This window comes from Typopeltis vanoorti, chromosome 20, assembly GCF_054136105.1.
Source record: "Typopeltis vanoorti isolate ZY-2024b chromosome 20, IOZ_Tvanoo_1.0, whole genome shotgun sequence".
NCBI lineage: Eukaryota > Metazoa > Arthropoda > Arachnida > Uropygi > Thelyphonidae > Typopeltis > Typopeltis vanoorti.
Genome location: NC_143568.1, coordinates 82,872,891 through 82,888,404, shown reverse-complemented (window position 1 = coordinate 82,888,404; position 15,514 = coordinate 82,872,891). Strand labels below are relative to the sequence as shown.

Genomic DNA, 15,514 nt, shown 5'->3' with positions numbered 1-15,514 from the left:
CCCCTCATAGAGTATCATATTCTTATCCACCCATTCCTGAATTTTTTTTTTCGACCAACTTTTAGTACTTGTACCATCACTCCTGAGAAAATTGGTCCTTTATGTAAAGGAATTATTTTGCCCTCCTTCCACTCTCTTGGGACATGCTAACCACTCGGCCGGCCTGGCTGGCCAAGTGGTTAGCGTGTCCGCTCTCCAGCAAAGAGGCAGTGGGTTCGAATCCCACTATGGGCATGGATGTTTGTGATTGTCCTATAAACTTTGTGTGGAAAGGGAATCTGCGACCCTACCACTTATTCTATCAGAAGATATCAATGCCAAAACCAGGTGAGGTACGGCAGTGACCATACAGCGTTTACGGACGTCAAATGTGAAAAAAAAAAAATTCCTTCCACTTTCTTGGGACATTGCCAGAGCTGAGACTTAAATTAAACAGCCTAATCAAAGGCACCACCAGTTTCCTGCACATTCTCTTAAAATGCAAGCCAATATCCCATCCAATCCCACAGCTGTATTTGCATTCAAATTCTGCAACGTCCTAACCTCCAATTCATCGATCTCTATTTCTACATCAGTCTCTGTCAAAACAATACCTTCACTTGGATGATATACCCTTACTAAATGCTTACTTAATAGCTTAACAATTTCACCTGCCTCTGTTATCTCTCTATCATCTGCACTCATTAAAGTTATCCTTCCATAGTCATTCTTCTTCTTATGTGTCACAACAAAAAAATACTCACTGGGATTTCCTTTTGCTTGTTTGGCTAATTTCTTCTAATAATCTGATTTTGCCTTCCTTACTATGCTGGTCATCCTTCTTGCCTGATCCTTGTACTGTTCATGAGTTATCTGGTCACCTTTCTCCTTATATACCACACTCCACAACATTTTCTTTTATTGCAGCTCATTCTTAATGATATTGCTCATCCATCTAACTCCTACTCAATTTACCCTAATGACGTTGGATATATACAGTGTAGTATTGCTTTCTCCAGATATCCCTTGACCATCACCCCCCCCCACATGCACTGTGAACACCCTTCCCTTGCTTTATGCCATGGTACTGCTTCAAGCTACCTCCTAAGTGTATCATAATGACTTGCCTTATAGTTCCACATATACCCTTTCTTAAATGGAATTTCCACATGTTTTTCTATCTCCAACTGGAGTTATAGACAGGTCTTCTGACCCTATAACAAGATCCAATGCTCTCTCATACCCTGAGATCCCTCTGTCACATACTGCTTCAAATAATTATCTCTCCATAAGTGTATAAATTCCATTTCCTTGTGATGTTTCCTCCTTCCAATCTATGTCTCCAAAGTTGAAGTTCCCAATAATAATTACTTGACTTGCATTCATTGTACTAATCTGCTGATGCATGTCTTCCACATCACCCCTGGCCTACAGCAGCAGCAACCAATTATATATTTTATTCTATTGGCCTCAATCTCACACAATATTGATGCAAAAGAACTGCCACCACCTACCCGACTGACTCCTAATCTTGTTGGCTGCAATTCATCTGCTATCTTCAGCAGTATCCATCCCCATTCTGTTTACTCTATCCTCTCTGAAAATACTAAATCCATCATATTCTATCCTTATAACTATGTCTTCTACTCTTAGCCAAGTCTCACTAATGCCTATAACTTTTGGTGAGGTTGTATTAACCGATGCCAAAAACTCTTCACTCTTATTCCTTATGATTCTTATAGTAATGGTACATACTATGTATTAGTATGTACCATTCCTTTATCCCCCCCATTCACCTTTACATCCTGAATTGACTACCCATTTGATAATGTTGCCTGAGAGATTCTGCATTTTTTGTTCTCTCTCTCACACACTCACACATCTACATCTGTCTTAATTGCTTCAGTTTTCCCTAACCACACTCAGTGAACCAAGCTCTCTCTCCAGACACCTAATTCTGAATCCATTCAAGTGCAGCGCATCGGCATTGTACAAATCTCTCACTCCAAACTCAGGCCATAGGTCCACAAACGCCACATCATTCCTTCTTCACACCTGCATATTGATTCATTAACTATTCTCAGTTCGACTCTATTATAGCATGGCAGCAGAGTCACAAACTTCATCCTCCTGCTCTTCTTTTTCGCTTCTTCCAACATCTTTCACATTCTCCCTCATACAATACTTCTCACCTTTCAAGTCACTGGTTCCAGCGAAAACAATTAATTCTTTCACCTTCCCTTTCTGCATTCTGGTCACCATATACAAGAGGTTGATCAAACAACCTCTCGTGTATAGGCCCAACAAAAAAACTCAAGATCTTTGACCACTATCTAGGCCTAGGTTCTCCAACAGGGTTACCTTACCAAGGTATTTTAAGAAAAAGAAAAAAAAAGAAAAAAGAAATTAGACTTACCAACAAGTAACACAAAACCAAACTCTACCTCAACACTCAGCTAACAACAACTGCAGGACACTATTAACAAATGTAAAGTTGATTTTGAAAAGAAGTATTCCCTTTTCAATTTCAAAATACAAATTTGTATTTTGAAAGTCACTTGCCAGAACTACCATGTGCAACATCTGCTGCACCTGGTAGTTCTGGTACGGGAACCTTAAATGTCAACCATCTCCTGATAAGTTTTCTTTTCCCTCTCTACTGTATCTAGATGGCACCGATGGTACCCAGATAGTACCATTGTAATATCACCCAAAGATAGGAGGAAGCTTTAGAAGAGTGAATCAAAGATGTTAACAATTTACTATCCACTATACCAAAAATAGCTCACTCCATGCTCTCTTTCTCTCTGGTTTTTCATCAGAAAGAAATCAGAATCCTGAACAGCTTGGATACTAAACAGTTTTTGGTCCTGACAGTATCTCCTTAATTGTGTTCTAGAATTAACACATTGTCTTTAGATTTCTTGAATGTCTGACATCTACCAGACAATATGGAAGCAAGTTGATATTCAGTCCCTTAAAAAGGAGTGATAAATGTCAGCCATCAATCTATTCAGTTCTCTCAAAAATTGTGGAATTCAAAAGCGAACTCGACCACCATGTGTAGGCCTATTAGAGGGGAGGAATTCACCACATTAAGAGTGCATGGCTAACTAAAGAGATCCAATTGCAAAGAGTAGAAAACAAACATAGCAGGTCTCTGTGCCAGACCCAATCAAATGCTCTGGATATGTCTCAAAGGCAGTGAAGTGAGTCAGCATATATACGCTATCTGATCAAAAGTATTCAGACACCCCCCCCTCTCTGTAATTCATAAACTAACATCTACATGTCATCAAGACCTCATTCAGACCCCCCCCCCTCTCTGTAATTCATAAACTAACATCTACATGTCATCAAGACCTCACTTACCGGTATAAAAGGAGGCATGGAGCTGTGTGTTGTTCAGTGATAAGAAGTAGGAGCAGAATGGGTAGGTCAAGGGAGCATAGTGTCTTCGAATGTGGACTAGTTATTGGTTGCCACATCAGTAAGAAATCTGTCAGAGATATCAACCCTCCTCCAGTTGCCCCAAGTCAACAGTTGGTGACATGATTGTGAAGTGGAAACGTGAAGGCAAAACCACAGTCATGTAGGCCGCGTTTAATGAGACAGGGATTGTCGAACATTGAAGGAGGTGGTTCACGGAAATCGCCAGACATCGAGTGAAACAATCACCCAGAAGCCGCAGTGCTACTAACTGTGCAGCCAGCACCACCATGATTGTGCATCGAGAGTTAAGAGGAATGGGAGTTCCATGGTTGAGCAGCTGCCCACAAACCAAACATTTCTCCTATGAATGCTAAGTGCTGCAGTGGTGTAAAGACGCCACTGGACAACTGAAAATATGTGATTTGGAATGATTAATCATGCTTTACCATGTGGCCATCCAATGGGAGGGTCTGGGTGTGGTGAATGCCTGGAGAATGATTCCTGCATTCTCCAGGCATTCACCACATGTGTAGTGGCATCAGTGAAATTTGGAGGAAGTCGTGTTACAGTGTGGGGGTGTTTTTCATGGAATAGATTTGGCCCCTCTCTTGTAACACTGTACAGAAATCTAACTATGGAAGGGTACAAGGGAATTTTGACCCATTGCATACTGTCTATGGTAGAAGATAAATTTGGTGATGACTACTGTCTATATCAGTGTGACAATGCTACCTGCCATAAAGAGGGTCGGTGAGAGAAGCAAAGGGTGGACCTACCCCATATTAATGTCCACTACTGGAAAGTGTGTCACAGGGAAAGTTGGATTACAGTTTTGAGTAGGTGTCCAGATACTTTTGATCAGATAGTGTATATACTCTGAATGAATAATTAGTGACCATATGAGTTTCTCCAAATCCTTCTCCTATTCGTTTTCTTTTTCTGTTTTCCACTGTGCTAACAATATTTCTATCTTCTCTTATTCAGAATACTTTCTAATTAGTCATTTTTTTCTATCTACAGAATGGTCAGTTTTCTTCATCAACACCATAACTCAAATGCATACAGTCTTCTAATGTGTTGATGAATTCCATATTTCACTTGCATAAAGAGCAATATTCCTAACACAATTTTTTATGAATAAATCTTTTTTTTTTGTAATTGCACTTTTTATGTGGAAAATAAATGCCTTATCTTTCTCAAAGCTTTCTTTACCACCGCTATTCTGAATCTCTTCTTTTTTTTCCTTTTTTTTTTTTTTCACTTATGCCACTTATTCAATCTTCTTACATATTCTTATCTTGAAGCTTGGTGTATTGCTTCACATTTGAGCAAGATCTTAACAGAGATTACTGAAGTTCTACTTGTGATTCTACTGGTGTAGAATCACAAGTGAAATTTTACTGGTGTATATATATACAGGCATATATTTTTTAAAAATTCTCATGTTGAGGTTAAATTAAGTGTAAACAGTAGAGAACAAGAATTAAGCTTTAGGTGTACAATTCGATATCTTCTACTTGTTGTTTGTGTGCATCATTACATTTCTATGATATCTATGTGACAGATGATATACTGAAACCATTAAACCAGTATTTAATTCTTTCTTTGTGTTTTTTTCTCCATTAACGTGAGCTTTAACCAGCACTTAATTCTAAATAGATGACTGTTAATTCTTCATGGATAATAATAAATTTAGTTTAATCCTTTATCCAAGTGTGTGCAAACAAAGTTTGCGCCTGAAAGTATCTTCAGGATTGGGGGTAAAGTGGTACAACACCGGGCAACTCCTTGCAAAGGTGGAGCAAGCTACCAGCCCTCCTATCTCAGTATCTCCCAAAATGCAAAACACATCTCCTAGCGGATATGTATAATGTTTATGCATTAAGGGCAGGACCACTACCCAGACTAGTTTCGACCTTTATTGAGGTCTCTTCAGTGGGAGCCAGGCCCACGTGCAGATACCAGGCAGAAGCATTAGCAAGGTCATCTCTACCTATAGGAGTTGCCAAACGTTGCCAAACGGTGTGCCACCTTTTTATTAAATTACTCTGGATTTAGAGAAAGATGTTGAAAGTTTATTTTTCACTTGGTCAGACTATAATAAATTTAGTTTAATACTTTATATTAGCTTGCACACACTTGGATAAAGGATTAAACTAAATTTATTATAGTCTGACCAAGTGAAAAATAAACTTTCAAATTCTTCATGGAGAAGCACAGCATTCAAAGTAAAACAATGCAGTAAGTGGAAATTTTATTTATCATCATCATCATCATCAAATTCCTGACATGTACCCTCAAGGGGTGTACAGGATATGATAGTATTACATGAAAAAAATCACATCATTACTTACTTCCAATCTAAAATTTTCCTCCAAATCAGTCTGTTACTTGTCAAGACTCCAACATTATCAGATCTTGTATTTCTATCGTCTAAGGCACTTTGTACTGTATCAATCCACCTATATCTTGGTCATCCTCAGGGTCATTTTCCTGCCAACCTGGCAGAGAAAACTTGTTTTGCTAATCTTTCCTCGTCCATTCTATTTCAGTGACCATACCATTTGAGATTAGCTCTGCTAACGCATTCCTGGATGCTGACAATGTGAAGTTCTTTCCTAATATCCTCGTTTTAAATATGATATTGCCATTGATGCCATCTGTTCACGCCTCTAATCTTTCTCAGAACTCTCATATCTGTGGTCTCTAATTTTTGGTCAAGTGTTTTACTTCTGACCCAGCTCTCAGATCCATTAAGTTAAAACTGGTTTGAACACTGTCTTGTTTACAGCTAATTTAATATTCCGACTAATTTTTCTTTTATTCCATATGAATTTATTCAATTGACTTCCTACCATACCAGCTTTGTTGATTCTGTTGTCTATTTCCATATTTAATTTACCATCTTCATTAAAAATCGTGCCTAAGTAGCTGAAATGTTTTACTTGTTCCAGAGGTTCTCTGTGCACAACATGGTTGACATTTTCAACGATTCTACCTATTTTCGTTGTCTTTGTCTTTTTATTGCTGATCTTCATACCATACCTATTACAACAGTTATTCAATTTTATTTATCAAGGAAAGTTAACTGGCTAACCTTCCTAAAAAGATGTAGTGATACTGGAATTACACCTACTGTATAAAGTTAAAAATTCTGCTAATAGATAGGCATGAGAATAGATAGGCACCAATCAGAGTATCCTAGCAACAAGTGCAGACATTAGTTCTCAAAAAGAATTTATAAAAAGGAACAAACAGCTCAAGAAAATATGATAACCAGTGTAGTTCTAATTCTCATCTGCATATTCAGATAAGAATTAGAACTCATACTGTTCGACCATTCTTCAGAAGAATGGTTGAAGCTAAAGACACTGACTTAAGTTGAGGCTGAAGTCAGTGTCTTTAGCCTCAGCCACAACTTTGTCTTAGCATCTCATCAAGTCCCAATATTAAACCATTTTGCATATAGAACACAGTGTTCACAACCTGTCTCCAAATATTGCTAACAATATCAGGCCTGACAGATAAGGGTGATGCCACTGTTGTCCTCAATATCAACAAATAAATTTGCAAAATAAATATGTTACTCTGAGACCACACTGCGTACAAACCTTTAGATTACGACTCTACTAATTCCCAGAAAACATTAAAAAAACTTCTTAAAAATGTTACCTCCTAAGCCCTCAGAGTAAACTAAAAAATTCAAATTTTTTAGTCCCCACCCCCAATATCCCCTCTCTGTCTCACAGTGTGATGCTACTAACTCCCCTACATTTAAACTAGCTAAATCTTTAACCCCCCCCCCCCATACACAACTGGTTATATTTTATCTTATATAAAAATTCCATCCACTTCAAATCTTTAATCCAGAATTCAGTTTTAAGCAGTACTGGTATTAGATTAAGTTTTGACATCGTCTCTTTATTCACCAATATTCCCCTTTCTGACACTTAACTTTACTTAAAATTGTTTTATCCCTAGACATTACTGATCTCTTCTGTTTTGCTATCCATGCTGGTTACTAGAATGAGAATGGAAGGACAACATATATACACAGACAGATGATACAGTGATGGACACTTCTGTCTCCCAATCCCCAGCTAATTTATACATATAGAATGTCAAAAAACACACTATTGATACTTGCAGATTGAAACCTTCTATACAGCTAAGATACACTAATAATGTGTTCTCCATTTGGCCACACAGCTCACAGACATCAGACTCATTCCATTCTTGTGTAGAGGCTTAAGTGCTGTGAGGACATTATGTTAGAGGTTTAATGGATTTTTTACAACACTCAAAAAGAATTAAAATAGAATTTAAAACTTCCTATATTTCGTCCTAGTCACTAGGACATCTACGGGGATTACAAAAACAATTAATGTAACATGCACACAAAAACTTACAATACTAAGCCCAACCATGTGGGTGACACTAAAGTCCTATCTAGGTGGAGCGTCCTCTAAGGGCGGTAGTAGGTGGCCTGGAATGTAAGTGGGACCTCTGGTGATGAGTGTTTCCCAAATCTTCGGAAGCTTAATGCAACCGTATTTATTAAGATTTGGTTGGTTTCTGAGAGCTGCTGCTGCTTCTAAGAAAAGTCTCTCTTTCTTGAATTTGCTGTGGTGGAGCATGGTGGTTTTCTTCCATGATACTCTGTGGGTGGTGTCCAACACATGGTCAGCCAAGCCTGAATGGCCATAGTTGTGTTTAACGATGTACAACTTGTGTTCCTCCAGGCAGATGGATGCTGATCTGCCTGTCTGTCTAAAGTACGCAAGCTTACAGGAACAGGGTACTTTGTAAACTCCAGGCAGAGAGAGAGGAGGGAGCTGATCTTTCGTAGAACGGATAAGGGTAGCAAGTTTGCGGTAGGGCTTATATGCTGCGTGTAGGTTATACTTTTTAAGTATCTTGGCTATTTTTTCCGAAGTGCCACGGATGTAGGGTTTGGTGATGGCATTTTTAAAATCTTGTAGACGAGAGGGACGGGGAATGGGGGAGGAATTGATTATTTTTTTGATACTGTGTTCGCTGTAGCCATTGGAGAGGAAAGTTCTGTGTATGTGGTTAAGCTCAGTAGTGAGGGCGGTTCCACTGGAACAAAGATTGTGGGCTCTCTTGGTAAGAGTTTTAATGATGCCATATTGTTGCGAGGGGTGGTGGTGGTGGGAGAGTTTGTGAATGTATCTGCCTGTGTGTGTGTGTGTGTGTGTGTGTGTGTGTGTGTGTGTGTTTTCTGTATACAGTGAAGGCAAGTGTATCATTAGGCAGGCGTGTGACTAAGGTGTCTAGGAATTAAAATAGAATTAAATTCTATTTTAATTCTTTTTTGAGTGTTGTAAAAAATCCATTAAACCTCCAACATAAAAACTCATTCCAAACTCCACCTCATTAGCCAGTATCCGAGAATTAAGTTCACTATAAACAACGGCAACAAAAAACCAATAGTATATCTTTTCTAGACACTTTACCGCTCATTTCCACAACAGTACTCTTTCTTTCTTAGTTTACAAAAATCCAAAAATCCTAATCATAAAGACAGATTCCTAAACCTTCCTATCATCCCTTTCCCAATAATATATTATCATAAAAACTCTAGTTGATAAGACCAACAACATGTGTTCCAACCAGACTTCTCTCAGAGATGAACTTGCCTTTATTCATCACACCTCCCTATCCAACGGTTACAATGCAAAAAAAAAATAAAAAAAAAAAATATATAAAAATAAATAAATAAATAAATAAATAATAATAATAATAAATTACTCTATTGTCCTGTATCTCACATCCTTCTCAACCTACATACAGACATTTTGCAATAAAATGAGTGACACCATCATAAGGAATAAAAAAAAAAATTCAATAACATATAGCAAGATCTGAAAACTTCTAACAGCTGTTGTTATTTTAAAATGCAAACTATTGGTAATAAAGTAGCTAATCACACATATTTATTTGATTATATCATGTGTGTACATTGTTATCTAATGCCTGAAGGTGGTTATCACATAATAAAATAAAATAAATTAAAGATGCCAAGAAATTATATTTTTGGTTTAATCCTTTATCCAAGTGTAAGTAAACAAAATTTGCACCCAAAGTAATTTCAGGACTAGGCAAGTCGTATATAGAGGCTAATGACTTCACATCACCTGCCTTAGTATACCATAATGCAAAGCACATATCCTTATGGACATGTATAATGCTATGCATTATGGGAAGGGGTCAGACCGGTTTCAAACTTTATTGAGGTGGGAGCCAAGAATTGATTCCAAGGTTGAAGTAATGCAGACATCATATTTCTATATACAATTAGTCAAAGGTATCACACCTTATTACTAAAATAATCTGGAAATAATCCACTTGGTTATACTATAAATTAAAGATGCCAAAAATTATATTCTTGGTTTAATCCTTTATCCAAGTGTAAGCAAACAAAGTTTGCACCTGACATCTCTCTCTCTCTAATGCAGAGTATTTTAGTAATTAGGTGTAACACCTTTTGGCTAATCATATATGGAGATATGACTTCTGCATTACTTCAACCTTGGTATCACCCCTGGATCTGGTGCCATTGTGCTGAAGTGGTTGCTTTACCTGAGATATGAGCAACTCTGCTTAGTGGTAGGCCTGCTACTCGGCAGAGCTACCACTAGGGGTTCTTCTCAGCAGCAGGGTGGGCCTGTCACTGAATGGAACTATCATTGAATTAAATGATCCTTTGGGTCACTCATTGTTGAGTAATCTGAGGGGGAAAAAAGCAGAAGAGATTGGGGGGATTGTAATTTATACACTGTAACTTAATACAATTCTGTTTCTGATTTTATTTTCTTATATCTTCAGATGCTTCTAAATTAGTTCTAATTTATTACAAGAAATTTGTGTTCTGTTTAATTAAATATCTATAATATGGCCAGTATAATATAAATTGTGAAATGCCTCAAAGCCTTTTCGTCCTTTACAAATATCTCAATATCAAGCAAAATAAAGAGATTTCACTTACCAATTCTCTGACCTTACTGGGAAACGTAAGATCTTCTTGCTCATACAGTAAAGATTGAATTAATCTAAGGCTGAGAAATCTCAGTTCAATGTCTGTTGCATCTGAAATGTTATGAGATTCATAAAATTAAGTATCATGAAATTCTCATTCTTGTGAATTGTACAATCGCCATTATTTATTTATTTATTTTATGGCTATCTCCATACTGCATGTTTCTTTAACACATATTAAGTATTTATTTCTTAATGCAAGACTAAATATAAGGAAAATAGTCATCTCTTATAATTATAGTATTAATAAATCTATATTTAATTTAGTTCTATAATATTTTAAAACAACTGTTAATATTATTTTAATGTTTGTTAGCCTGGCTGGCCAAGTGGTTAACATATTCCTGTCCAACCAACACGCTGAAGGTTTGAATTCTACTGTGACCATGCATGTCTGTTATTGTCTTTAGGTGTGAGATGAATTTCACTGTCCAGTGAGAGACCACCACCCTGCTTATTGGAGGCCTGAAATGGTTTGAAAAGTCCCATGTTCGACCTCTAGAGTGGTGTCTCCAGATTGTGTGTGTGTGTGTGTGTGTGTGTGTGTGTGTGTGTGTGTGTGTGTGTGTGTGTGTGTGTGTGTGTGTGTGTGTGTAAATGTCTTATATCTTAAAAATCAGAATAAAAAATATATATTTTAATATAAATATATTAAAATAAAAATGTTTAAGTTTTGTGGGCAGGCATCACATTAAAGAAAAAAAAAAGATAAAAATTTATATATTAAACATAACTTTCATTCTGTTTTAATTATCTTGCAAATCATCATCATCATCATCATCATCATCATCATCAAATTCCTGCCATGTACCCTCAAGGGGTGTACAGGATATGACAGTACTACATGAAAAAATTACATCATTACTAACTTCCTATCTACAATTTTCCTCCAAATCAGTCTGTTACTCGTCAAGACTCCAACATTATCAGATCTTATATTTCTATCATCTAAGGCACTTTGTACCGTATCAATCCACCTATATCTTGGTCTTCCTCTGGGTCGTTTTCCTGCCAACCTGGCAGAGAACACTTGTTTTGCTAATCTTTCCTCTCCCATTCTATTTAAGTGACCATACCATCTGAGATTAGCTCTGCTAACGCATTCCTGGATGCTGACAATGTCAAGTTCTTTCCTAATATCCTCATTTTTAATATGATATTGCCATTGATGCCATCTGTTCACGCCTCTAATCTTTCTCAGGACTCTCATATCTGCGGTCTCTAGTCTTTGGTCAAGTGTTTTACTTCTGACCCAGCTCTCAGATCCATAAGTTAAAATTGGTTTGAACACAGTCTTGTATACAGCTAATTTAGTGTTCCGACTAATTTCTTTCTTATTCCATATGAATTTATTCAATTGACTTCCCACCATACCAGCTTTGCTGATTCTGTTGTCTATTTCTATATTTAGTTTACCATCTTCAGTAAAAATTGTGCCTAAGTAGCTGAAATGTTTTACTTGTTCCACAGGTTCTCCATTCACAACACAGTTGACATTTTCAATGATTCTGCCTATTTTCATTGTCTTTGTCTTTTTATTGCTGACCTTCATACCATATCTATTACAACAGCTATTCAATTTAGTCAGAGAATCTTGCAGACTTGTAGCGGATTTATTTAGAAGTATAACATCATCCGCATAAAGCAAAGAGCTGACATTAACGCCTCCAATTTTTATATCAGGTTTAATACCACATTCCTTCATAATGTGATCCATATAGATAATGAATAATAGAGGGGATAATGTACATCCTTGTCTCACACCAGATTTAACATTAAACCATCTTCCTGTACTTCCTTCAATTCTAACTGCTGACTCACAACTCAAATAAAGACTAAGTATTGCTTGATATAATGCCCCATTGACACCATATAACTGCAGCATATTGAATAGCTTCTCTCTTGGCACCTTGTCATATGCCTTTTCCAAATCGACAAAACTTAAATACAGATCTTTGTTATATTCCCATGCTTTCTCGACTATTTGTCGTAAAGTGAAGATCTGATCCTGACAGCCTCTATTTGGCCTGAATCCAGCTTGTTCTTCACCAAGCTTTTCTTCCACAATTCTTCTCAACCGTTTCTCAAGTATACTTGCATAGATCTTGCCAGGAACACTCAGTAGGGAAATACCTCTGTAATTCTCACATTCAGTTTTATTTCCCTTTTTATATATGGGTACTATGAGAGCTCTACTCCAATCATCAGGAATTCGTCCCTCTGTCCAGGCTTTCTGAACTATGCAGTGCAGCCACTGTAAGACTCTTATACCACCATACTTCAGCATTTCTGGTCGAATATCATCTACTCCTGCTGCCTTTCCACATTTCAAGCCTTTGATGGCTTTTTCTACTTCAAGTATGGATATGTATTCCTGACTGCATGCCTGGTCAGTGTTTTTTATCACTGTGCTGTCATCACTGCTTGTTTCATTTAGCAGTTTTTCAAAGTAATTACTCAATACTTCAAGGATATCTTTTTCTCCTGTTTTCATTTCACCTTTATCATCTCTAATTCCTTTTACAGCACTCTTTCCTCCATTCCTAAGCTTCTTCAACAACCTCCAGAATATTTTGCCACCTTCTTGATATTTATTTTCTATATTCTTGCCAAAGTCCTCCCATGACTTTTGTTTAGCTAGTTTTACACACTGTTTAGCTTTCTTACATTTGTCTCTGTATTCTGTAAGAGTAAAAGCTGACTTATTTGCCAGGAACTTTTGATATGCTTTCTTCTTTTCCTTCACTGCTTCTTTAACTTCCTGTGTCCACCAGGGAGTTCTGATTTTTTTATCTTTGCACACAACCTCACCACATGCCTCTCTGGCAGAATCAATCAATGTTTCCTTCAGAGTTTGCCACTGAATCTCCAAGGTTTGATTCCTGTTCTCAAACTCTTTCATTTTCTTTTCAATAATATTTCTGTATTTTAGTCTACAGTTTACATCTGAGAGCTGCTCAACTTTTATTCGCTTTAAAACTTTCTTACATGTTATTCTTTTCAATATGAAATTCAATTTTATCCTGCTCAAGACTAAATAGTGATCACTTCCAATTTCAAATCCTCTGTACACTCTGGTGTCCTGCACCAGGGAGAAAACATCACTATCAACAATAACATAGTCAATGAGACTTTTCTTATTCCTAGCCTCTTCTCTCCATGTGAATTTGTGCACATTTTTATGTTGGAACATGGTGTTAGTAATAACCAGTCCATGTCCTGAGCAGAAATCCAACAGATATTTGCCATTATTATTAGCTTTGCTCTTTTCTCCAAATTTTCCCAAAATATTTTTGTATGTCTCACAATCATTTCCTACTCTACTATTTAGATCCCCAACAAGGACCAACTTTTCCTTTTTCATTGTGTCAGTTGCTTTTTCTAAAGCCTCAAAAAATTCCTCCACTTCTACCTTAGTAGAACCTTCTGTGGGACCATAGGCACAAATAAGTCTCATTGTCCAGTTCCCCATTCTCATATTTGCCCACATTACTCTACTTGAGACTGACTGCCATTCAAGAAGATTAGCCTCGTATTTTGTGTTGAATACTATGGCTACTCCTTCTTTTCCTTGATTGTTATTGCCTGAATATAACATTTTGTATTTATTGCTCAGAAAGATCTCACCAGTTTTGGTCTTTTTGTTTCAGTCACCCCTATTATGTCGATCTGGTACTTATCTAATTCCTCAGCTAGCTCCATTTCTTTGCCATTCAGGCTTCTTACGTTGATAGTACCGATCTTTAACTCTGGTGATGTTGAGTTGGGGTTTGTTTTCAGATTTGTTCCAGTAGCTGACTTTTCGCTGTTCGCCCTGGTTCCCTGGCGAAAACAACGGGGGCCTTGTTTAACCGGGCGACGCCCCAGCCGGCATAAAATTTTGTCATGTTGTACCATCATTTTTTATTTTGGTTTAACCAATAAGAATACAATTTGGTCAGCTAAATCCCAAATTGCCAGCCTATCCTCGTTCGTTCAGTATCAAAGTAGATACCCAACAGGGTGCACCACGAGAAGGTGAGGATTGGACATTAGGTCAGAAGCCCTGGTCGGTTCTCCGCATTCCTTTAAAGGCTATGTGGAGGTCTCCTCTCAGTTATACAGCTTTGACCCTTAAGCACCTGCCTGGTTAGCATATCTGCTCTTCAAGCAATATGCTGCAGATCAGAATCCAACCATGGACATGAATGTTTATGATTGTCCTTAAGTGGAAGAAATTTCATCACATGACATGAGAACACTGCCTTGCTTATTAGAGGCCTAAAGTGTCTTGAAAAGTTTCATATTTCTCTGGTTTCTGGATTATGTAAAAAAATAAATTTCAAAAAAAAAACACATAAAATTCATAAACATAGAAAAAAATTGTTAGCCCACCCATGGTGCTAATGTACTATAGGTTTACAACCTTTCATGGTGGTTGTCACATAAAAGTTATTTAAATATTTCTAAAACAAAGAATTAAGCATGAAATGCTTTTTGATGTTCTTTCTGACAACTGTCACTTCATGTTTAGGTATTTTGTTTATACGAATTTGGAAGTGGTTGAGAAGTGAATTATCTTCTTAGGTAACTTCAAAGTCAACAATTTCAACTGAATTCCCATTTTGAATTCCACTGAACAAGCTGTAAGTGATGAAGTATTTGATATAACTGTAATGATCTAATACAAGTCATCTATCTCGTAACTTGAATACTATTAATCTTCTCCACTCTTCCAGTTCCCTTGATTTTTTTTTCTCTTAACCACTTTTCCTCCTATGTATAACCACAGAGATTAGATCACTAATCCTCTCAGTAACTGAAACCATAATATTGTACAAGTTTCCTCTTCCACAGAATTCTCAGCCAATAGAAATTCCTATCCTTGTGTCCCTGACAGATGCAAGTAGGACAACCTCCATGACTTCAACTCTTCTTTTCCATGGTCAGTCCACTGCTTCAACTCTTCATCTAAACAAATTTAGAGAAATTATCATTACTGGCATAAAGCTCTCACTCCCCACCCCATTCAAAATTCTTGACTAGTTTTCAAGTCATGCCTTAA

The 15,514-nt window shown here is 37.1% G+C and overlaps 1 protein-coding gene across 3 annotated transcripts in view; it reads right to left on the bottom strand.

The window, feature by feature from the left end:
• LOC150095606 (heat shock factor 2-binding protein-like) overlaps positions 1 to 15,514 on the bottom strand; it is a 142,567-nt gene that overhangs the window by 11,174 nt on the left and 115,879 nt on the right. For all 3 annotated transcript variants that reach the window (XM_090410383.1, XM_090410382.1, XM_090410384.1), the window contains one exon: positions 10,421 to 10,521. In XM_090410383.1, coding sequence (XP_090266509.1) covers positions 10,421 to 10,521 — 101 coding nt within the window. The remainder of the gene's footprint in view (positions 1 to 10,420; positions 10,522 to 15,514) is intronic.